Source organism: Ascidiella aspersa, chromosome 4 (genome assembly GCF_963924565.1).
Source record: "Ascidiella aspersa chromosome 4, kaAscAspe10.2, whole genome shotgun sequence".
Lineage (NCBI taxonomy): Eukaryota > Metazoa > Chordata > Ascidiacea > Phlebobranchia > Ascidiidae > Ascidiella > Ascidiella aspersa.
In genome coordinates this window covers 13448247-13472277 of record NC_139450.1, presented here as the reverse complement: position 1 = coordinate 13472277, position 24031 = coordinate 13448247, and the positions used below count along the sequence as shown (strand labels likewise).

At 36.3% G+C, this 24031-nt stretch overlaps 3 protein-coding genes across 4 annotated transcripts; all 3 read left to right on the top strand.

Annotated features, from left to right (window-relative positions):
• The first annotated feature begins 2527 nt into the window (after positions 1–2527).
• Positions 2528–5269, top strand: LOC146148007 (E3 ubiquitin-protein ligase COP1-like). Of its 2 annotated transcripts, XM_083386421.1 has the most exons (2): positions 2528–3208; positions 3275–5269. In XM_083386421.1, the coding sequence occupies exons 1-2, from the start codon at positions 2576–2578 to the stop codon at positions 4508–4510; spliced, it is 1869 nt and encodes a 622-aa protein (XP_083242547.1). In that variant the 5' UTR covers positions 2528–2575; the 3' UTR covers positions 4511–5269. The 2 variants fall into 2 exon arrangements, with proteins under 2 accessions (XP_083242547.1, XP_083242546.1); XM_083386420.1 differs by having other exon boundaries at positions 2528–5269.
• Positions 5270–5280: 11 nt separating this feature from the next.
• On the top strand, positions 5281–9980 carry LOC146148006 (3'-5' exoribonuclease 1-like). Its single transcript, XM_083386424.1, has 6 exons — positions 5281–5473; positions 5733–5946; positions 7041–7234; positions 7530–7644; positions 8147–8306; positions 8832–9980. The coding sequence occupies exons 1-6, from the start codon at positions 5310–5312 to the stop codon at positions 8996–8998; spliced, it is 1014 nt and encodes a 337-aa protein (XP_083242550.1). The 5' UTR covers positions 5281–5309; the 3' UTR covers positions 8999–9980.
• Positions 9981–10719: 739 nt separating this feature from the next.
• LOC146148005 (uncharacterized) lies at positions 10720–21289 on the top strand. Its single transcript, XM_083387981.1, has 3 exons — positions 10720–10874; positions 20474–20640; positions 21033–21289. The coding sequence occupies exons 1-3, from the start codon at positions 10720–10722 to the stop codon at positions 21287–21289; spliced, it is 579 nt and encodes a 192-aa protein (XP_083244107.1).
• Positions 21290–24031: the final 2742 nt, after the last annotated feature.

Sequence of the window (24031 nt, the reverse complement as noted above, 5' to 3'; positions counted from 1 at the left end):
AATGGTGCAAAGAAAGAGACAGCTTATAAGTTGGACCAGTTTCGAGCATCTTGACGGTTGTATATAATTTCAATGATATTTCGTGTAAACAGTTTTACGATCTCGTCAAAAATGATCATTTCTTATTGGCAAAAGTTAAAGGAACCGCAAAGTAGCCCATTCATGGGCTGAATCTGAAAAATAAATTTTATTTATTGTTTTTGTATATGTTTGTCTAACTTTTGCCTTCAACTACCAAGGTAATGTAAAACATCATCAAACTCAAACGTAACAATTCTACTTTCGTTTTACTTGCCGTTCAAAATGTCCTATTTTGGGTGCTGAAAATATGGTTAGGGTTCAGGTAGTTTCAAAATATTTGGTTCAGTTGCGGCTCGGCTTCTTAAAATCTTGCAAAAAACGATTCAAGTTCGGTTACGGTTAGAGAAAAAATGTCCTAACACCGGTTCATAAAGTTATGGTTCGTGTTAGGTTCGACCCCCTGGGTTAAATTTTTGACAAAAAATGGCGATGGTTTGACTAACAGGTAGCAAGTAGACACGGCACCATGCACTGCTTTATTATTGCTGCACTATTGTGAAATGTTGCAAGGTTTGTAATCTAGTAAAATATTTATCTTATGATTCTCTATGAAGACCAACTAACACGTAACCTGTACCCTTATTATATTTGATTAAGATTTTATTCATACCCGAATTTCCAAGTTTATACCACATTACCAATTTACCACAACTGGAGTACTGGACCTTTTTCTGAAATTTAATGCAGATTACAAACTCAGGTGTGTACACTAGTTTCTTAAAATGAGGTTTGGATGTACACCTACAACAAAATGCAGAACGGATAAGAGCTAATGAGGTGTTCATTAACAAATCCTACGTTTATTCTTATATTTGCCAAAGAAAAATAAATGACAGGTTTCGCGTTTAGGGTAAGTAGCGGACTGACATAAACCAGTTTAGCGATTTGTTAAAATGCGAGTCGCCTAGTCTCTTTAGGCGAGGGTCGATGGTTGCTTATGTCTCCTAGACATTCTTGTATGGAAGAGACTATATTACTGGACACCAAAATAGTTAAAATCAACATAATCACTAATCCTGTCAGATAGCCTATAGACACCTCCTGGGGCAACCCCTAATAAAGTATCTTAAATCGATTTGCAAAAAAATCATTGAAATGATGCAAAATTCCAAAAATGACCCCACTTTGGAAAGTATTGGAAGTGCACCTGTGATTTTTTTCAACGCACTGGACCTGCACCCCTAGAAAATTAATATGCACCCAGTTTTTCTATATGTAATTATGGTTGGGTGCACTTTTGACCTTTAGCACCCCAATTTCTTTGGATGTGCACTTGCAAGATTTTGTTGAGATCTACCATACTTTCCAGACAGGCCACCACACAAACACTAGCGCTAACCCAAATCAATTAATAATGAAATATCGGTACAAGTGTAAAAAAAGCAACCAGTCAAATAGCTACTTCCTTAAAAAAAGCAACCAGTCAAATAGCTACTTCCTTAAAAAAAGCAACCAGTCAAATAGCTACCTTATAACTCTAGACAGAGTCACTTCACTCAGTTAATATTGCTCATTGAGTATGTTCACAGTTAAATATGAGTGCATAAGATAACATAACCCATTGGTTTAAGTTGCTAGAGTAAGCTCATTTGAGTAAAATTGCGCCAAGTTGAATCCATTGTAAATTGCAGAGACTGCTAATTGTTTGTCACATGTTTGTGGGCATTTGTCTCGTGCATTGAAACATCAATATTAGGCAGCGCAGTGGGGTCGTATAGGGGATATTAGTTCACATGCTACAATTGGTCCCTGTGAAATGTATGGTGACTGTACTACCAAGTTTTTTTAAACAGACCAAACCACGACTCTCCAAAAAATACAATATGTACTACCCTGATATTCTAATCTATTGCACTATACTAGTGGGGTCCCTGCCACAGAATGCTAACTTGGAATGATAAAAAAATATGATATATACACTGAAAATGCCTATTTTTTATTGTAAATATACTAGATCGGTAAACAGTTTTCGCCGAACTGACATCACTTGCATAGTTTTGGGCAAGCATTTTATGGGAAAGATCTTTGGTGCGAAGGTACTGAAGTGCAGTCGAGCCTCAACCATGATGTTCTAACAATGAATTAGGGAAGTGCCTTTTTTCTCAGATCGCCCAAGTAGAAATACAAACATTAATGCATCAATTAGGGTTTGGGCTAGAGTTATATTTGGGTGGTTTTAGTAAATTTAGTTACAATATTTGCATTATTTTTATGATTTATTCTCCAATCCTTGCAATTTAGTTTTATAGGCCACCTAAATCACTTCATAGTTGGTTTTTCTTTGATGAATTATATACACTGCTAGCATATTTTTTGGCAAAATTTGACATTATCTTATAATTTTCCAATTGTGTAAGTATTTAGGCCTTTTTAACAATTCAATAATATCTTATGTTATCCTAAAATCACCAATTAAAACCTTTATATTTTTAACAAGTTAGTTTAACTGTATAAAAAATAAATGAATTACTGATGCTCAACAGAAAGTTTTGGGATGAAACGCAGTTCTAGTGGAAACCTGGTAAAGGCAACCACCTCAACTGATAATGACCAGCCATTAGAAGGTACAGTTCTGGGAACTTACAGATCCATTAACAATGAATTTATTTGTCCAATATGCTTTGATCTCATTGAAGAGGCCTATATAACCAAATGCGGCCACACATTCTGCTACATCTGCCTTAAAAAGAGCCTTGAGCAGAGCAACAAATGCACCAAGTGCAATACACTTCTCAAAAAGAAAGATGAGATTTTTCCTAACTTTGTGTTGAACAATTTGATCCGCAAGCACAAGATGAAGGCTCAAAAGTTGTTGACAAATTCAAAAAACTCCAACATGGATAGCCGACTGTGGGAGTGGCAGTCCTTTCTTGCCGTTGAAGAGGACAGTCTCCATCTTGCTGATGTGGATCAAATGCTCCGTCTACTGCAAGAAAAGCGAAGACAAATGGTTGAGGAAAATGCCGCAGCTCACAATCAAGTGTTGCTGGAATTTTTAAAGGAGCTTAAAAAGCAAAAACAAGCGGCTCTGGAAAAAGTAAGATCTGAGCTTACAGTCGTTGACTCTGACATCTCTTTGGTGGCGGAGGCTTTGGAAAGTAAAGGTAACAACTCTGTGTTGGACTCAGTGGTACCTAATCAATGCGAGAGCAGTATTAAAAAGGAACAGATGGTTCCAAAACCAAGCAGTGAGTCTGAAGCAGGTCCTTCTACCTCTTCCTCGTGCACTGAAAAGGAGTCCTACAACAGCCTAAACCAAGCCAGCAAAAATCAGGCTAGCTCGTTGCATAAGACTGTCTCTCAGCGCAGGTGTCGTCTACATGCACACTTTGATGACCTACAAGAATGTTATTACAACACCAGATTAAGTGACATTGCTCCAGCAGAAGAGAGGGATGTTGAACTGTTGACAGATTTCAGTCATAAACTGAGAAAATTCACCCAGTTTTCCTTTATTAGACCTATTGCTTCATTAAGTTATGCCGGTGAAATCCTCAACCAATCTAGTATTGTGTCCAGCATTGACTTTGACAAAGACTGTGATCATTTTGCCGTTGCTGGAGTGACAAAGAAAATCAAGGTTTACGATTACGAAACAGTGGTGAACAACGTGGTGGATGGTGTCATCTGTCCTAATGTGCAAATGGCATGCAACTCTAAGATTTCCTGCATCAGCTGGAGTCACTATCATAAGTCGACGCTTGCCAGTAGTGATTATGAAGGCTCTGTCATTATATGGGATGCTTTTACTGGTCAGAAAAAGAGAGTCCTTCAGGAGCATGAAAAGCGATGTTGGAGTGTGGATTTTAACTCGGTGGACCCACGACTATTAGCATCCGGATCTGATGATGCCCGTGTCAAGCTGTGGAGTCTTGGGTCCCAGCACTCTGTAGATAGCATTGAAGCAAAGGCCAATGTATGTTGTGTTCAGTTTAATCCCCACTGCAGATACAAACTTGCCTTCGGATGTGCTGACCACTATGTGCATTACTACGACATTCGAAATACAAAAACTTCTCTTGCTGTATTTCGAGGCCATAAGAAAGCAGTTTCCTATGCAAAGTTTGTTGACCGGGATCAAATTGTATCTGCGTCAACAGATAGTGAGCTGAAACTTTGGAAGTTTACAGCAACACCCTGCATTCGATCATTTCGCGGTCACACAAATGACAAAAACTTTGTTGGTCTGGCCACCAATGGTGATTACATTGTTTGTGGCAGTGAAAACAACTCACTCTATGTATACTATAAAGGCCTGTCAAAATCACTTCTCACATACAAATTTAATGTAATTAAAAGTGTACTTGACCGAGAACAAACAGATAATGACAGTAGCGAATTTGTAAGTGCAGTTGCTTGGCGTGCAAACAGTAACATTATTGCAGCTGCCAACAGCCAGGGAACCATCAAAATCTTGGAGCTCGTATGAAAACAATTTTGTTTAAAACAACCTCAAGTTCCTTTTGTTTTTCAGTGTCATGCACCCTGTTCCATATTTTTGTTTTATATATGTGAATTAAATTTCTTAATTTGTAAAAGCTGGACTGAATTTAAAAGGTACCATCAAAATTTTTATATCTTTCATAGGTAACCTATAATAATGTGTATTTCATATATATAATTTACAACATGCTTGCACCATATATATGTTAGCTTTGTTTTCTTTCATATGAGATACGAATTGTTTTCATGTTGGTTTAAATGAGCCTAAGTTAGCAATGCCAGTTTCTAGTTTAAATGACGCAGGTTACATATTCACAAGCGGAAATAATGTTTGTTGTACCCAATTGCTTTTCTATTTCATGTTCTGACATTTTATTTAAGTTGCAACTCCATTGTATGAAAGTGAAAAATAAATTTAACTGGTTGTTCAGTACTTCAATGAGTTCACTTTTTATAATATATCTTTTTTAGTGTTTATATATCTAATTAACAACTTTTACCAATAGTACAACAAATATTTTCCTTAAAGTTTATGGGAACATTTATTAGACCTACAAAATAATAGCCTTTCTAAAAACTTATAAAACTCATAAATTGTCCTTTTATATACTGCTCACTGACAGAGACGTTGATATATGTTATGTGACTTATGTATTTATATAAGTGTGTCCTATTGGCAAATAACCAATAATGTTGTTTTCAATGTAAATTATTAACCGCAAAATGCTATATTTTTGTTTTAACTTGTTAGTTTCATTTTGCTAAAACATTAATAGCGAAAAGTAATGGAGGCGGTCACAAGTGGTAGTAAGGTTCGACTAAGAAAAGAGGACTCAGAACTGGCAATTGATCCTGTTTACCATGCCCTATCTCGAATTAATGGTGAAATCAACAGAATGACAAAACCACAACTTCAACATCGACTTGTGGAAAATGGCCTGAATGACAGGTTGACTTATTTTTTTGTTTTTAAAGTGCTTTAGCTGTTTCTGCAATATTAGTTTTAACCTACCACCAATGTTGAGGTTTAGAATGTTTAGATTTTGAACTTACCATACTTAACTCTGTATAATGTATTTTAAATTTATATAAATTAAACATTTGCTTTCTGTAAGTTTCTAATTAAACAAAAATAGGTTTAGCCAGGCAACAGCTACTCTATTTCTTATAAATTATTTGCGTAGTATATATTGTTAACCTTACCACAGAGGCGTTAAAGAAGTGTTGCGGAAACGCCTTAAGAACCACTACAAGAAACAAAAGCTGAAGATTCATCGCGATCACTTTAAAGGTTCCCAATGCTACCCGTTCATAGTGGTCATTGATTTTGAGGCAACCTGTGAGGAGTCAAACCCACAAGAATACCTCCATGAGATTATTGAGTTTCCTGCCATTCTTATTGACACTGAAACTAAACAAATTGTAAGTTTCTTATTAGTAGAAAAACACCTTTTTGTTGTAAAATATATATATATATATATTTTCAGTATATCATTAACCAACAGTTAAATCATATTTTTTTCTAAAGCTTTGTATATAAACCAGTAAAACTCAGATCTGATAAATACAAAATAATTAGTTAATTATCCCTGCCCACCCGATCCGTTAGAAATTAGTGTATTTCTAAGCAAAAAGGTCTACGACAATCAGGGCATCCAATGGCAGAAAAGTCTAGACTTTTAGACCTTGAGGTTGTGGCAATGCACTAATTTGGACCTTTAGGTAAACTCCCGGCGTAGATAAGTTAAAAATATTCGCTGAACATTCACAAAAGATTACAAAAAGTGTGAGATAGCATTAATAACACTTGACCCACCCTAACCCAAACACTAACCCGAACCCTAACCCAAATAATGTGGGTTAATGTAATAATTATTTGAATGCTGGTGAAAAAGCCCGAACTCGGGTGGGCATAAGATAGTTTCTCGTCTATGGTACCATTGGATTGTTACGTCAGAAATTGAGGTATTGGAGCCTAAAGCGTTTATGTAATTATTAATTTAATGCACATTATTTGGGTTAGGGTGCTGGTTAGCGTTTGGGTTTAGGTAGGTCAAGTATTATTAAGTCAAATTAGTGCATTGTCCGAGACCTCAAGGTCTAAAAGTCGGACTTTTTGATCCTTTGGATGCACCAATTGTCGTAGACCTTTTTGCTTAGAAATGCACTAATTTCTAACGGATCGGGTGCACTGCCACACAACTGACAAAACTTGGTTGACATTTTCGAGCTCACCAATGTGAGTTTAATTCAGTCCAAGCGAATATGGATTAACGCCCACTCGCCCAATGGCAAGTGCAAAGTAAAACTTTTTTGGTGGAGTATTATTTGGTCCAGCTGAGAGCTGATTATTTTTTTTTTTGTTTCGTTAACCAACAATGTGTTATGCAACAGTGTGGTACATAAAAATCTGTATGAACTAACTAAAAATACCATTTACGACGGTTTAAAACTGTTATCTAATAATGCAACATTGGGACCGTCCTACCAGGGGTTATCATAACTTCCTATTTTAGGCAGATCAGTTTCGCTCCTTCTGCCGTCCAACGCTGAACCCCAAGCTTTCGACGTTCTGCAACCGTCTCACCGGTATCAATCAGCAAACCGTCGACAACGCTCCGTTATTCGCCACCGTTCTAAAGGACTTCGAAGCCTGGCTTAAGCTGCACTGTCTTCTCGGTCCCTATATGTGCGCCTTTGTTACTGACGGGTAAGTTGGATATTTAATCTTAAATTGCTTTTGCTTGAAAACTCAACCTCGAGTTTAAAAAAAAAAACACAACTTGCATATAAAATGTTTTTCTCTGTGATAGTGTCAAGCGATTAATCCGGCTATTTTTTGTGTTGAGCAATTGAGCTGTTATTGTGAATGTCATTTGTCTGTAATTTGGGTTCTGTTCAAACTTCCTTATGATATGTTATGAGACACCTTTCAAAGGGAAATAACAAGTGCGAACCAGTCAAATTCCATTTTCTTTTTGCTATATGTTCCAATTTTTTTCTAGATCGTGGGACTTCAGTCGCTTTCTCAATATTCAATGTTGTTTATCGGAAATTCCTTATCCCAAGTGGGCGAAAAAGTGGGTCAACCTAAAAAAAGTGTTCGGCAACTTTTATGGGGTAAGTGCTGCGTTTCCACTAAACTGAAATAGATTTTTGTTTGTGAAATGCTAAAATCAAAAGATTTACATCATCTGATCAATCGTTAATAACACATTAAATGTTTGAAATTCTAACTTAAATGAAATTATACCAGTTCTTCGGTAGTAAAGGATTACCATTTTGCCTTTTTTGGTAGTCCTCTAATGGTGCAAACGTTCAACAACAACAAGGCTTTATCGAAAAGTGGATTTCTTTAACAGATTTCTTTAAGCATTTTGTTTTTTACCTAAAGCCTAGCAAATGGTTGTACCCGAAAATGCAAGATAAGAGTTTGTCAGGGCTAAACTTGATGTCAAACGTAGTTGACGGACGAATACTTCTTTAATTATACTACGATCGGTAGTGTCTTCTGTAAAGGATGTCGAAACGTTTAAGATTAAATATTATTACCAGGGATGGTGTTTCGACTGAAATAATGGTATAGCATCTCAGTTTAACGGTGTTTATACATAATCCTTAGTTAAAGCGTCCGAAGATAATGGACATGTTGGCCAACGTCGGTTTGGAGTTTGAGGGGCGGCAACATTGCGGGCTCGACGACGCCTTCAACATTTCCAAGGTCGTTTTGCACATGCTTGAGGACGGGGCCGACTTCCAGGTCAACGAGAGACTCCGAGCTGGTAATCTCGCCTTTGTTGTTTGTAGTATTTACTGGCAGGGTACGTGACACACAGCGACGGATTAGAACACAAGTAATGAATAACGCAGTACTGCAGAGTCGCGCTCATATACAGGCACAGCAATACGTCATAAAGGTCGCACACAACAATCCTATACAACACAGTATTAGATATAACAACTCTACATTGTTAATCTGTAGTATTCAGTGTTTGGCAGGTCTGCCTAAAATAGCACACACGATATGTACAGCTTGCTGTCAGTAAAAATGTTAAACATCAAAGTGGAATCCTACTAAAAAGACGTGCTTTCGTTCTTCTAATTGCACTTTAAAACATATAGTATTAACAACACTTACAAAACGTGTTGGGCCACTGCCGGCGTTCTGGAGTAAAATTTAAGTCAGACGCCTTTGTATAGGACAGGTGATAAATAACAAACCAACACCAATTGGACGCAATGAATACTACGTTCAGCATTAGTCCGCGCTTGAATATATTGTCTTATTTCCTCCGTTTTCCTTATAGGCAAGCTTGAAACGATAACGGAAAAAGAGCGCATTCTGCTCGCCAACAGAGAGAACGACCCCAACGCCGCGGATCAAGGAACAGTGGAAGCGTTCGAAGCGCTGAGCATTACGCCTGCTACCGCGGCCAACTCTTCCGAAGTTCCCACCACGTTCAGTCCAAAATAATTCAGTCCGCAACTTGCACTTAGCGTTTTAAGGCCAGCGCAACTCACTTTTCTCATCTTCAACTTTTTTAATCAACGCGCTTTTTCTCGTCAAGACTTTGTCGGCAACGAAAACGGGACATGAAAAGTGTTCCCCCAAAACGTTGCACCTGTGCGAATTTCCTTGTTCGAATTTCGGTAAGAAACGTTTAAACATATGGGTTTATGACTCTGCGATAAGCTGCCATACAGCACCCCATTTTACTTATTTTCGAAAAATATGATGCGTAACTTCTGAAACTGTCCTAATTTTGTTATGGCACTTCGATACGTAACAACTTAAAAGCGTTTATTTAACAACTAAAACTAAGGTAAACAGCCGATTTTATCTTGCTTGTGCGATTGCTCGATAGTATGCGTGGGAAAGTGCGATCACGTGTTATTTAGTTGGCATCCGAATATAAAAGAGGACTGCTGTACATTTGCGTGTACCTAAAAGCGTTTTCTAAAAGTGCGCCAGAAGAAATATAACTTGAAACTTTTTAGGAATCGCAGTACATATTATACGAGTTTGGTTAGTATTTGCGGTTGTTCTTAAATACCTAAAACTGTCATTTTAAGGCTGTGGTTATTTTATATGTTGTATACTTTAATATTTGTAAAACCTATTTGGATTATCTGGGACTGTTGTTTTATGAATGGCGAATATTGCGCTGCAACATCCCCTGTACTGATAAAAAAATGCTTGTAATGCAGTGTGACCCAGTCATGCCACGATTGAACTGATGGCCGGGTGACTGCTGCCTGGCATGATGTGATAAAACAGAGCGGTGTGTTATTGAAACGTTTCAGTCACATTAGTTTTCTTACCAACAAAAGTCGTATATGGCTTGTTTGTAGTTCTACGATTACTGTAGAATGAGTTATGTATAACATAAATATGATTGCGCAAGAGTTTGAGCGAGGTACATGCACATTAATTTAAAAGCTTAACCTAGGTTAACGTAGCCTACTGTATACTGTTTTGGAGATAGTATTGTCTTTAAAAACCTAATTAAGTAATCATGGTACAATTTGAAAGTATTTTTTGAGTGAATTGCTGTAATAAAGCTTGATTAAATGCGTTCATGATGCAGCAAGGAAAGCCTCTAATGCGAATTTTTGTAACCAATTTTTGAGTAAAAAGCTGTAATAAAGCTTAATTAGATGCGTTAATAGTGAAGCAAGAAAAGCATCTAAGTCTAATTTGACCCATAAACGTATACCCTTTTTTTGCGACGACCTACTCCGGAACTACGTTAGCGATTTCTGTCGTCGTTAAATATGCAAAATATATCGCGTTATTTACATTTAAATGTCTGCGGTAGCGCCGCCGTGAAAACGTCTTATGCAATTCGACAGCAGACTATGTTAACGAAGTTAGACTTTAAGGTAAACGTGCTTCGCATTATTATAAGACTATGGCTATAATTTTTTTTACGCAGACCGGATATAAAATTTTGTGTCGAAATTTTATTAACGTGTTTCGTTGTACGAGGAAAAATATCTGAAAAGTGTTTATACTGGATGATAGAAAACCAAAAAAACTAGAATTGTTATATATTAATCTAGGTTTCCTAAGTTTAATCAATCTAACCAAATTTATTTTACTAGCTAATAATTTAGAGCGCAGCAAAGTGTTTTATTTGTCAACAATGAATTAGTAAGTTCCTGTTGACTGGAGGCTACGTTCTAAAAGAGCTAATGACTGTGACCGAGGCAAATCAAAATGACATGTCGGATAGAAATTCTACCAGTTTAGAATATCGTGACGAAAATGGATTTCTTATCGCTAAATTTCCCTACACTTGGAAAATCATAGAAGAAAGAGTCCAAAATGGGCAATTTATTTTTGGAAGGTAAGATTTGACTTTTTTGAACTTCATTGTTTAGCTATTAGGAAGCAATATGTGAATAAGTTGTACGTAGCGTAGCAAAAGGCTTTTTCATTTAGGTTACGTGTTTTTTCGATTTAATTTTGTTTATATAGCTTATAGTAGCCTAAGCCCTTGCCTACAAATCTAAGTTAGAAACTGTACATACCTTTAAGTTTTTAACTGCCTTATTATACATATACATCACGCGTGTATCATGTCCCTTGCCTACAAATCTAAGTTAGAAACTGTACATACCTTTAAGTTTTTAACTGCCTTATTATACATATACATCACGCGTGTATCATGTTGATCTAAAGCAGTGGTCCCTCCGTAAGAGGATGTCTAGTTCAGTGCTTTTCAACCTTTAAAATTTTCATCAGCACTTTTTTATTTCGGAAAATTTCCATCCGCACGAAACCAACGCATCAGTAAGTTTGCAACCTTTAGTTTTATTTGTAAAACTAGACGAAATACCCGGCGTTGTCCAGGTTAAATGGAATATTTGCCGATTATTCGTAAGATCTTCGTAAATGACAATAATGCAAACATATTTATTTAAATGTCATAACAAATTTGCTTATGCCTAAACGTTTGAACTAAGTGTCACTAAATAGAAATTTCAAATCATGGATGTGAAGTCGGTTAACTATAGCGCACAACACTTGGTTAAGCATGCAATACATCTTTTAAGTAACGAAAACCCGTGGCGTTTGTCAATTGAGAACAGCTCCCAAACGTAAAACTTTAGGTTGCAGCAGCAATTGCATAGACTTGCTTAATAGCGTCATGTTTAAGCAAATACGCAATCCCGGTGCTAAACTGCGTCAAACGTGAGAAAAATCCTCATTAAAAAACAAATGCTTACTGTTAACTGCTGCAATAAATGCAATATTTCGCGAACTCTGCTAAGTATTGCGTGGGTAAACACATTGTAAGCAGTCATTAGGCTTTGGCCTCAATCACTATCGCTAACAAACGGCTTAAAAATAAAAATTTAATTCTTCGTAAATTTGCGAACTCTGCCTAAATTTTACGCGTAAACAGGCATCAATAAGTTTCTAAACATAATATTCTTAGTTGGAAACATTAAAATTTTACTTTATGAAGGAAATTAACCAACGTCATAATAGACTATGTTTGGTATACAATTGCTATTGTTTCGCCACAGTAAGTGAAGTTTACTAGCACCAGGCAGACTTGGACTACTAGATAATTCTAGCTTTCTACTTCAATGAATTAGAGCAAAATGCGGCTAATTCTAATCTAATTTGTGTGCTCTAATTCTAGTTCTAATCTAATTAGGATTTTACCAAAAATCCCTTCTTTGTCCAACGTCATTTTTAGTCTCTTAGTGAAAACCAAAGAGATTATAACTTTTTATAATCTCTTTCGTGAAAACAAAGAATTTGAATTCAAACTCTTTGGTTGAAACGTAATTTTCACGGACTACAAATCATATGCTATGAAAAAATTAGCACACACATAATTGACCTGCACATTCCTATTAAAATACTTCTTAATTTAAGTGTAATTCATTGTGAATAATAAAATGTAAGTTTAGTTTAAATTCTAGTTCAAATTCGTTTTTTTAAGAATTCGGTAATTTTAATTCTAATCTAATTTGAGAAAACTCAAAATGATATAATTTTAAATCTAATCTAATTTTAAAAAGCAAAAATAAATCTAGTTGTCCAAGTCTGGCACCAGGTGCCTATTTTATACTGTTTGTTTGTTAATTTTTAACGTGGTTAAAAGTACCGGTATGTAAATGTCCAGTAAAGACAGGATAAAACATAAGGTTGCCCAGCTTCAACTTTTTGTAGCTGCAGCTCAGGGCCGGATTTACCAATAGGCTAGGCAGGCTGAAGCCTAGGGCCTCAACGTCCAGGGGCCTCGAAATTCGGTTTCGATGTTTGTAATTCTTTAAACCCTACCTAAAGTATATATATATAGGCCTATATTCAAGAGTAGAAAATTCTATATACAACTGGTTTCAACACGTTGTAAACAGTCATTATTACGTCGCTTGCATTATAATAAAGGCAATTATTAGGCGCAGCGCTTGGTCGTTTTCACAGGGTTAGCAAAGTTCTTCAGAAATCTAAATTGTTATTAAGTACTTGTGCCGAATTGTACAGTTCACTTGTAGACTATCTAAGGGAAATTAGACATGAGTTTGACGAGTTTGATCAGCAAGCAAAAGAAACCTTGCCGAATATTTACTACAGAACTGTCAATAGGAGACAAATAAATGCACCTGACACTTTAAGTAAACTCCCTTCTAAGGAAAGGTTTAAAATAAGTTCCTTTATCCCGATGCTCGACGCACTTGAAGCAAATTTAAGAAGAAGAGCTAATGACATTGCACAAGTGTTCCTCTTTCTTGCTAATCTGAAAGCAATCAAGGTAGAAACTGGACGAGGCGTAGGACTTTTAAAGGAAGCGTACCCGGAAGATGTTTTGATCCGAAACTTACCGATGAGCTTCTACAATTTGATTTGTACGCGAAACAAATACAAAATTAAAGGCTTACCGGTACAGAAGAGCAATATTTCCTTGTCTCATGGAGACCTTTATAAAATTATGTGCAAGAAAAAAAATTAACACTGCCTTTCTTAATGTGGAAGCAATATTAGGACTGTTCCTAAGATTAATGGTCAGGAGAGAGATTTTTCTCAAGGCTTAAAGCATCAAAAATAAACTGATATCGACAATGTCTCAAGAAAGGTTGTCCTCACTGAGCATTCTGTGCATTGAGAGTGACAAACCTAAACAGATAAATTTTGATGAACTTTTGTAGAATTTTGCTTTGACGAAAGCTAGAAAAAAAAAATATTAGTCTTACTCTATCTCCGACCTGGGCAACATACGCCAAGCAGTTTAATCCGGCCCGCGGCTTATTTTAAAAAAATACATAGGCTGAGCGAAAACCAGGGCAAGTTGACAGATATTGTCAAGACCCCGCCAAATTCGATTTTTAGCTGTTCTAAATGCTAAAACGGAAATTATTTTCTATTCTGTGTTGCTCGTATGTTCCACTCGATTTTTGGCAATTTCACAGACAAACAACGTCCTCTGCTCAGTGGCACTCTCTCCAACGAAAGTTTACATATGGGCTAAGTTTGTTAAACTTTTAACACATCGGTAACTTAAAGTTTTAAAAAGAAGTTTTTCGTACGAAATTTTCACGTATTTTAATCTTAAGTTTTGGGTCAACGCGCCCACAACTTAATAAACGCTAATATATCAAGCAATATACATTTTTAGTCGGTGCTCAATGCTTCACGCACCATCTAAATCTAAATTAAAGTTTGCATTTTCAACAAACATAATCGCAATTTTTTCTCGCCTCGCGCGACGAGATCGTGACCTTCTTTAAATCCGACTTAAATTGCACATTTTCGCACAACTCTAAATGTAATAACAAATTGGTTGATTATTTGTTTTACACCGTAAAAACAAGATTATGACGTCATATTGTATGTATTTTAGATCCTATATTTCACCCGGCCCGCCACAATATTTCAGGTTTCTCATGCGGCCCGCGGCTAAAAATAATTGCCCACCCCTGCTCTATTTGATGGCTTTAACTATTTCTTATTGATCCTCGTAAATGAACTTTACAATTTTGTAACGGTTGTTTGATCAAAGAAATTAAAATTAAAAGCAAAACTGCTTAAATGTGGAAAATGAAAAGAACAAAGAGTTTAATGAAGTCATTTTTGACATAACGCAATAACATGTGATGTTGTTAAGAGAGAAATTCTAAGCTTAAAAGTAGGGAGGGGCCTCACAAATGTAAGCCTAGGGCCTCTTATGGTCTTAATCCGGCCCTGCTGCAGCTACTTGTATAATCTTGAAAAAAAAATACTAACTTAACAGTACCGATTCACATTTCTGTCAATAATCATATCCTGGTTACCTGGATAATATGTTTTATATTGGTAGGCTAATCCTTCTAATTAGCAAATACTTATTGAAGATAAGTTTGAATTGAATATTTGTTAGACTTTAGTAGTGCTAAAGGAATAGTTCAGGGTATACAGGTCCAGACGTCCAGTATATATTTTAAATTCTGCAAAATGCCAAAGCTAATGCTCGAGAACGACTTTTACCAAATCAATCATTTAAAAAAACAGGGGTTGGATCCACAAGTTGGTGCTAACTATGCCAAATTAACGGTTGCAGAGCAAACACGTCTTCCATTTCCGACTACACATTTAGTCGAATGTGGCCTTGGTGCGATTACAGATATTTTGACCAAAAAAAGGAACACTTGACATTTGCAAACGCCGAGATCTTCGGACAAAACTGACATGCTTTTCTCCTAAATTTTCATTGTTTTTTAACATGAAGCTCACGGTTAACATTAACAATGAAAACCACTTTGCAAAAATGTTGTGTAAATTTCGTTCGGTATAATTGTTCTTTGCATTTTTATATTTTTTAATTGTACCCTACTTTTGTAATGTTCACTGTTATCTCTGCAGGGGCGGATCTAGGGGGGGGGCGATATGGCCATGGCCCCCCCAAACTAAAAAATATGTACATTTTTTTTACTTAATAGGCAGCTTATTTTCTTGGTTCCCTAGGTAGTATGGCCTATTTTCACCAAAATAAGACAACTTTTTAAGTTTTGTAGTGGTGTACGAGCTTATGGCGCCATATGATGAATATTTCAAAAAAATTGTAAAATTCGTTTCGTGCACTCGCGCAAAGCGGCGTTTTTCAGATTTGCAGAGACGGCTTAATGACCGTACGCTGACCTCGACTATATAATAACTAACTTATATCCAAGTACAATTAAAAGCTTTTTTGTTCTTAATGCAAATCTGTATCAGAACCAGCCTGCCAATTTACTTCATCTGGCCCGCCGCCTCTTTGACAAATTAGACACGAGTCCATTTTAAATACTTTTTGACTATTTTAAGTGTGTAAATGCGAAAAATTTTCGCGCTGCGCGCTAATGATCTTTGTACATCCAGTGTACGTTTTGATGCTCTTTTTGAACTAGATCAGCGCTTCTTCACTGTTTCGCCGTGGAAAGCTGTCCAGTGCGTCGCGGACAAACGGAAAACGTATTCAAACATAATCGACAAATATTTTTTAACCATTTTTTTTTAAATGTAACAAAAACAAGAAATTTAAAAGAAATACCGGTATACCAAAAAAATCGCGCTCGCATCGCTCGCCACGTTTGCCCCAAATGGTTAACAAACACTAAAATAGATTAACTATAAAATTTATCACGTTTTCTCATAGTAGTTTTATTACACTTTTTAATAGTAGTAGGGGGATGACGACGTGTGCACTCGAATTTTAAACCAAGTATACGCTTTTTTAACGAATTTGCGCCAAGACTTTACTGCCTCCTTAAAAGTAATTATAAACACGTTTTTAAAGTGCAAAAAAATCCGAGGCCCACCTGATTCACAATTGTTATAAAGTTGTAATAACACAAAATCTCATTTAACATATGTTGTGCGGCCCGCATGGACCTTTCTGAGTTTGGTTTTGGCGACTACTACACAAAGGTTGCCGACCCTTGTGTAAGGATTTGAATATAGAGTTTTGCTCATTTCATCAACTTTATTTGGCAAAAACCAACTACAGTAACTTAAAAATTGAGAGAAGTGTCATGAAAGAACCACAGCTGACCGCAGCAGACAACGCTATGGTGGTATTGCGACGTGGCCTCGGCGCTTTTTCGGTGGCATGTGAGGTTGCTCTCGCCTTTTCGGGAAAAAGCAAGATGTGTAGACAATAGACATGGTAGCGTCTTTCAGCGATATTCTACATACCGGGTCAAACTAGGAAACCGGCCCACTGTAGAGGCTAACCTTATTTACTTTTTCGTGCTTTCAAAAGTTCTGTTTTTCGCGTTATTTTGCAGGAGTTAGTTTATTCGGCCATCCGATGTTATTTTTACCTGAATTATGACGTCACGCAATGGTATACTTTTGTGACGTCATATCTCAAAAAATTGTGACGTCATATCTGAAAAAAATGCATGGCCCTCTCCAAACTGAAATCCTAGATCCGCGCCTGTATCTCTGAGATGAATCATAAAAACGCATCTTGCACATCATATCCATATACTGTGAAATTTTAGCAGTATTCCTTTTTGTGATTTTTTGGGGAGGAATTAACAGTGTTTAAGTCTTTAAGGGAGGAATATAAAAAAAAACTTTGAGAACCACTGATTTAGATAGTTTTAAGAAAACCCTGACTTCATATAAACATTAAACAATGTGACGGAAAGCTACAAAACATACGGGTGATATAACTTTTATCAAAGCGGAAATGTCAAAATGTGTCATAAAACAGCAAATCGTGCGAGGTTTTGTTCGCAACGGCGCTTTTAGCTGAGCGGACGTTTGTACAAGCGGCATTCCAAACTTGAAAGCGGCATAACGTCATAAAGACAGATTTTAGCAAGCGACAAGGGCATAACAGCGCCAAAAAGCGTGAAACCGCAACACATTTGAAAATACGCAATAGGGTATGAATTCCAAATTAATTGCTTATGACGCTACAGCTGTGATGTCGAGCGCAGAAATTAAACATTGCGTTATTGTGTTCGAAAAATGTGACGACACACAATACAACGGCAATATTGCAAAAACATTATAGATTCCCGCAAAAAAGTACGAGTCCTCCTGTTACTAGCCTGTTATCATATATAAAATTTGATAAAAAATAGTTCGAAAAAGTGATAACTTTTATGGTTTATCTCTAAGTTAGCAAAACTGTAGGCTAATTAAATAGGGCCGTTATACCTTCGATGATATTGGTATTACTAATAAAAAAAACATCCAATGGCACTTAAAGATACTTTATGCAAAAGTTAACAAAAGTAGAAAAAAAAATTTTTTTTTTTGCAGTTTTAATGTTAAAAGTTGGCAAAAACATAGTTTGCACAGCTGTAGCAGTAGTGCGCAACCCAAACGAAGCCAAAAAAATTAAATATTGAAGTAGAGCTCGCGCCCCCCTAAGAATTGCTTGGCGCCTAATAAAACTACCTCGTCTATATACAACAGCTCAAAATGACTTAGGTTTTTTCGATTTTTGTTAAGATCAACTCAAGCTTAGTTTTACCATTGCAAATCTACAATTCCTGGAGTTCAGATATATACAACTACAAAAGCACAAAACACAGTAACAAAGTTTGAAAAAACAATGGACTATCCTCCATTTCTGATGGTTCACCCTTATTCGCCCCCTTTATTTTTCTGGCGCATGTTTTTGCAATAACAATCAAGAAGATAGGGCTGGCGGGCAATTTGTTGGAAAACCTTTAAACCAGCAATTCAGCATGTTTAATGGCTACAGTATTTTTTCGGAAATAAATGCAACGTCTCGCCTAAAATTCTTGTTAAAAGTATAAGCAAGTAACTCGAAATGCGAAAAAAGACATTTGCGCATTTTTAAGCGTCCTCGGAGGACCATTAACTTTTCTTGAGAAAAGAGGACATATGGTAGGCATACGCAAACCAATATGAACTATTTTTGTGTTGTTCGAGCTACTACGGATTTACGGAAAATTCGATTTTTAATTGTTGTGTCATAATTTTACAATGATTTTTTCTTTGTTAGGATAAAATACCTAATGACGCAAATAGACGTTGAACTGTAACTTTTAGTTACTTGTTTATGCTTTTAAAGCAAAGACGGACATTATTGTCAAGCTTTGAAACAAGTTGTCTACAAATTTAAACATTTTGCCTTATATAAACAATTGAAATATGATTTATGTGTATACATCAAAATTGGGGAGTCGCGTAGATTTTTAAAAACTGACAGGGGGTTGCGGCAACAAAAAGCATGGGAGTCACTAAATTAAAGACTTTAGTTTGTTTTCCTTCGTCGGCAGTGCTGGCATTATGGACGGTGTTTTATTGTAAACAAATGCTTATGCAAATGTCCTTTCTTACGACACAGTTTACTTTAAACTTAATAATAGGGCAGATCCAGTGGAACCAAATCTACGTTCGCTCTGCCAAATAATTAGCTTAGGCAGTTTTACCTTGTTAAAATTCAAATTTCATTATTTCCAGTTTTCGTCTTTACTCATGAATGAGGATATGGTGCCTTTAAAAGCTTTTGTTTTTAAACCAAAATAGAAATAATGCCCAATAGTCGTAATAACGTTTTAATCGGAAAGTCCTAAACCCGCCTGGAGAAAGTGGCTGCAATAATGCCCACAACTATTTACCTAACCTCACACCATACCCGTAAATTTATCACTAAATTTCCTAATAATTACCACTCAGCTTAAGTTCTTACTCCAACTAGCACCCACCACTACACTAAACAGTAGCAAACAAGCCAATTCAAAAACAATGGCGCCCCAACGGCCGTTTGAGCATACAACACCGAAACTTCGATACAAACCACCCGAAGCCAAACCGATAGGCCCTGATCGTCTCATACCCTCTCTGTACTATTTCAGGCGTTATTTTGTCCTTTTAGGCGTTCTTTAAATGATTTAGGACTTATTCCGAAGATTTTAGATATTAATTTAAGAATATTTTATATATTAATCTGTCTTAAGATATTGTTGCTTTGTAGGCCTTTTTGTGTGGTCTTAGCCAAAGTCCTGTGAATTGCACCCCATTGCAATAATTTATTTTTCAGAATAGCAGCCAAGATTAATTTTTCAGAATAGCAGCCAAGACCAAGATTAAAAAAAACAATCTCAAAATGCATCTTCAGTAGTCTTCATTGGTTTCGAGCATGTGGATTCCTTTTACAATTTGTGTAAAGTTCAAAAATAATTGCGGTTTATTTATACGGCTGTTAGTTGAATTTAGTTAAAAAATGTTTTGAAATTCGCTATCCGGTGATCGAACGTAACAAATGCTTTAAAAAAGTTTAAACTATGACAGAAAGTTCATAAAATTACATTTGGATTATTGCATGAGGTAAAATTTCCTGACTTGGTTTAGCATTTTTGCTTTAATTCTAATGTGGAAAGAAGCCTTAAAAACGTCCTGGTAAACCTCCCCGGGAACGTTTCGGAACACCTGACATAGTCTTCCGTCATACCAGTTGGTAGCACTTCTCTATAGTTAAAAAACAATTTTTTGCGTTTTACGCGAAATGTATGAATTTTGAAGATAGAGGCCATAGAGCAGTGGTTGTTAACCAGGGTTCAAACGAACCCTTAGAGTTCGGCGCAGCGGTTTCAAGGGTTCGGCGAGAACGACCTCTGAAACATGAATTCTTTTTTATGTGCAAATGTGTCATGTAACGTTATAAATTGAAAGTTTGGTTAATTGAGCCCATATAAATGCAAGTTTATAATTTGAATATGCCCAGTTTCAGCTGCTAGGAAGAAGAAACGAATACTGAGCGAAACTTGGGGGTTCGGCGAACGCTTGCAGAATAACATAGGGGTTCGACATGTTAACAAAATTTAAGAACCACTGCTATAGAGGGTCATAAAAACATGTCAACTCAAGACTATTTCTGTAGCGCTTTCTAGCGGTTGCTATAAACCAGGTTCTTAACGTTTTTATATGAAGTCACTTTATAAATCGTTATTATACGTATATTTAACAAAATGTACCACGTTTTAGATCACCTGATGTAGTTGAAGCCTATAAAGTTAGAATTGACGAAATTCGACGAGAGTGGGAATCAGTGGACAGCTACTGTCAACATTCCTTTCTTGACTACCCTTTTTCGATTAAAAAACTTCCATCAAGGGAAGTGAAGTATATTAAAGATGACGCTGTATCGCAAAGTAAGTATTTAAGCCCGGCTTGATTTTTGAGACCAAAAACGCCAAACAGCGAATGCGCAAACAAAATGTCACCAATATCTATTCCGTTTTATTATTTTAAAATTAACGACGTACTGATTTTAAATCGTACAGGGAACATATATCTTTTTCATCCAGAAAAATAACCTACAGACAACGATATTCCGCATTTGCCGCACAGAGAATGCATTTCTCGGAAAAGAGCTAATTTCTGCAAAAGAAATTTAACTGTCCAATGTGTTATCGTATATAGTTTACAATTCATAACCTTGTGTTTTATCAGTTTGTTCTTTGCATATCTTTCTATAGAGAACACTTACGGATTTAATTCAGTGGAAATGTGTGAAGAACAATCGTGTTTGATCTTTTCACAGGCTGTCCATATCGCATTGTGAAGAACGACTTTCCCTACAGTCTGCCGCCGGATGTTGAACACCACACGCTTTGGTCTTGCGGCCTTCGCCCTTTGTCGGAATATACGTCACAATTGGACGCCGCATTTCCGCCGAACGAATACGAAGTTTTGGCGTTCGACAATCCGACGCAAAACAAGAGCGTCAAATTAGTGGTCCACTATCACGTGCTCGTTCGCAAAAGGTTAACGCAAATCATCGGAAGCACTCCACTGTGACACTCTCGTAAAGCGCTGAAGAAAGTCAAATATTTTTGAAAAGCAAGTCAAGTCATAATTAGAACAAGTCAATGCCAAGTCAATTTTTGTTGTAAAAATTAAACCTTAAACTATTACAATTTTTAAACTCGTCCGATTTGAGCAATAACTCAACTAAAAAATAACAAAAACGCGAAATATAGAATACTAATATTTTACGTGTTTCAATTGAAACTAAAAAACGTGTTCCAATTGAAACAAAACAAAAAACAATTTTATAAGAGAAATGCCTAATGACAACACTTTATTTAAACCCAAGTCGTGTAGTCATTTTTGTAAAAGATGAAGTCAAGTCAAGTCATTTGGAAAGAGTGACTTAAGTGCACTTAAGTCTAGCAACACTCATTGATTTAAGTTATTTCAACACTGCAATGTACATCGTGAAATAGCTACAGATACACCTTTAAATATCACAACGTTACTAGAATATAGAAACTAAACCCAAATACCAATTACGTATGAGCGTAACTAACGTTTTTGAATAAAGATTTTACGCAATCAGGCTAGTGTTACTTCTAGGTCAGTGGTTCTCAATAAAAAAACTAAAAAATATTTCACTTTTTTAACAATTATTTTATAAATTGACAATCGTCCGTCAGACATATTGTAAGGCAGTTTTTCTCTTCCTAATTTTCGCCGAGGCCCAAATATAAGGGTAATGATAGCGAAAATCATATTCTCTTTATTGTTTTTTGTTAGCGAACATAGCATATGAGAAATCTTACCTAAAATTATTTGCAATCTTAATAAGTCAAACCATGTAGCTTAATTTTAGGTGGTAACCAGTAGGTTAAGAAAAAAGTTGTATGGCAACAAGTATCACTTAAATCAGTGGTTCTAAATACAGAAAAATACAGACCGGTAAAAATTAAAAAAAAAAAATTGCGGACTTCCACGTCCCAACGGTAAAGAAGCGCTGATCTAGTCCAAAGAATAATTCGCGCGAAGCCCGAAAATTTTTCACCCGTACTAAGTTAAAATAGTCAAAAAGTCTTTAAAATGGACTCGTGTCTAGTTGAGGCGGCGGGTCGAGGGTCGTAGGTTGGCGACCCCTGCTTTAAATATACAAACATTTTGCCGCGTATAAAACGGTGAAACGCAACAGCAACCAACAGCTTTACATAAAAAGCCAATTATTACGTAACAATGGTCGGGAAACTACTACAGTTCGCAGTACGGAAGTTGTCATTTAAGGTTAAAAGTTACCTACGTCCTACAGTGCTGTTTGTTACTATTTTTATGTGAACTTTTTATAAAATTTTGATATAAGTACTGTTATGTAACGCCCCCTTATGTGCGTTCAGCGCCCCCCAAATTATGAAAAGACTCAAAACGCCCCCTTGTAACTCGCCAACGCCCACAAGGGGGCGGTACCGCCCACGTTGGGAACCTCTGTTTTAAAATTGATGGACAAGCTATCAACATATTGAATTTTGCAATTGAAATATAAATTTGTAACATATTTGGCGGACCGACAGGAAAGTTGACGCGGACCGGCACCGGTGCGCGGACTGGTCGGTTGAGAACCACTGACTTAAATACTATACGTTGTCCAATTTTTTTTGCATTTAAGTCACGAATGTTTGCCTGTATTGCCATTGAAATACAAATATGCCTAGGCTATTTTATTTTTCCTGTTTTAATTAACGAAGTTCATTCTCAACTATGGGCGGTAAATCGGGCAGGTAAATAATTATAGTTGTGAGATATAAATTATAATTGATCATGAACAAATTTCTAACAGGACAAAGTTATTTAACATTTATTTTAAAAGTGTGACCAAATGCTATTTTTTACCTCTTACTGGTTTTTAAAGGGTCATTTCACGATTTTGCTTGCCAGCCAACTGATTTTTACCAAGATATGGTGCTTGCAGTTGCAAGTCTTGGTCGTATAATCGTGATTTCCGGTAATAATGAAGTTTATACATACACTTTGCGGGCTGTATTTTAGCAGTAAAGTCAAACTAAAACTTTGATTGGTATGAACTAAACCGAGAGCGGATATGGGCTCCATAAGCCCTTTTTAAGATCAATGTCTAAGGTAGGAGTCAGTGATAGGTACAATCTGGAATATTGTTGTAATGACAATTACAAATTGTTAAACTTCAACCTGCAACAACCCGACATGGTGTACGATTGTAAATGTGTAAACATGCTACCCTTTGGTTTTGCAGGTTTCAGGCAAGACCTATTTTTATGCAGATCTGGTATGGTATTTTTACTAACGCAAAGTGACTAACAGTAGTTCAGCAATGACGTAAAACATCAAAAGAATAAAGCCGGAAATCATCTGCGATATCGAGGCTTTTCTGTTTTTTGCAACAATTGCAATTGTTGGGTACACTCATGCACGTTTCTGTAATGTTGCTTGATTATGACGTTTTAATACGTGCTTGTATCATTTTCATTTAATGTGCAATGGTTTGTAGTTAGGTTTGTTAAGACCACCCTGCCAATAACAGTAATATTATAGTTCTACAGCTTCACAAGTAGTAAGTTTCAGCAAAGTTAAACTTAAATTATTGAAGGATATATATATACATATTAAACTTCATTAATGTAAATATGTTTTTAATATTTAGAAGGCTATAAGGAAATCTGTTAATTCTAAAGGAAAGCGCATATTGTTGGTCTTTTCAAAGTAAGGGTTGTGCCATTTGATTTAAAATAAGAACATTTGGGCGAAAGCATGTTTGTTCAA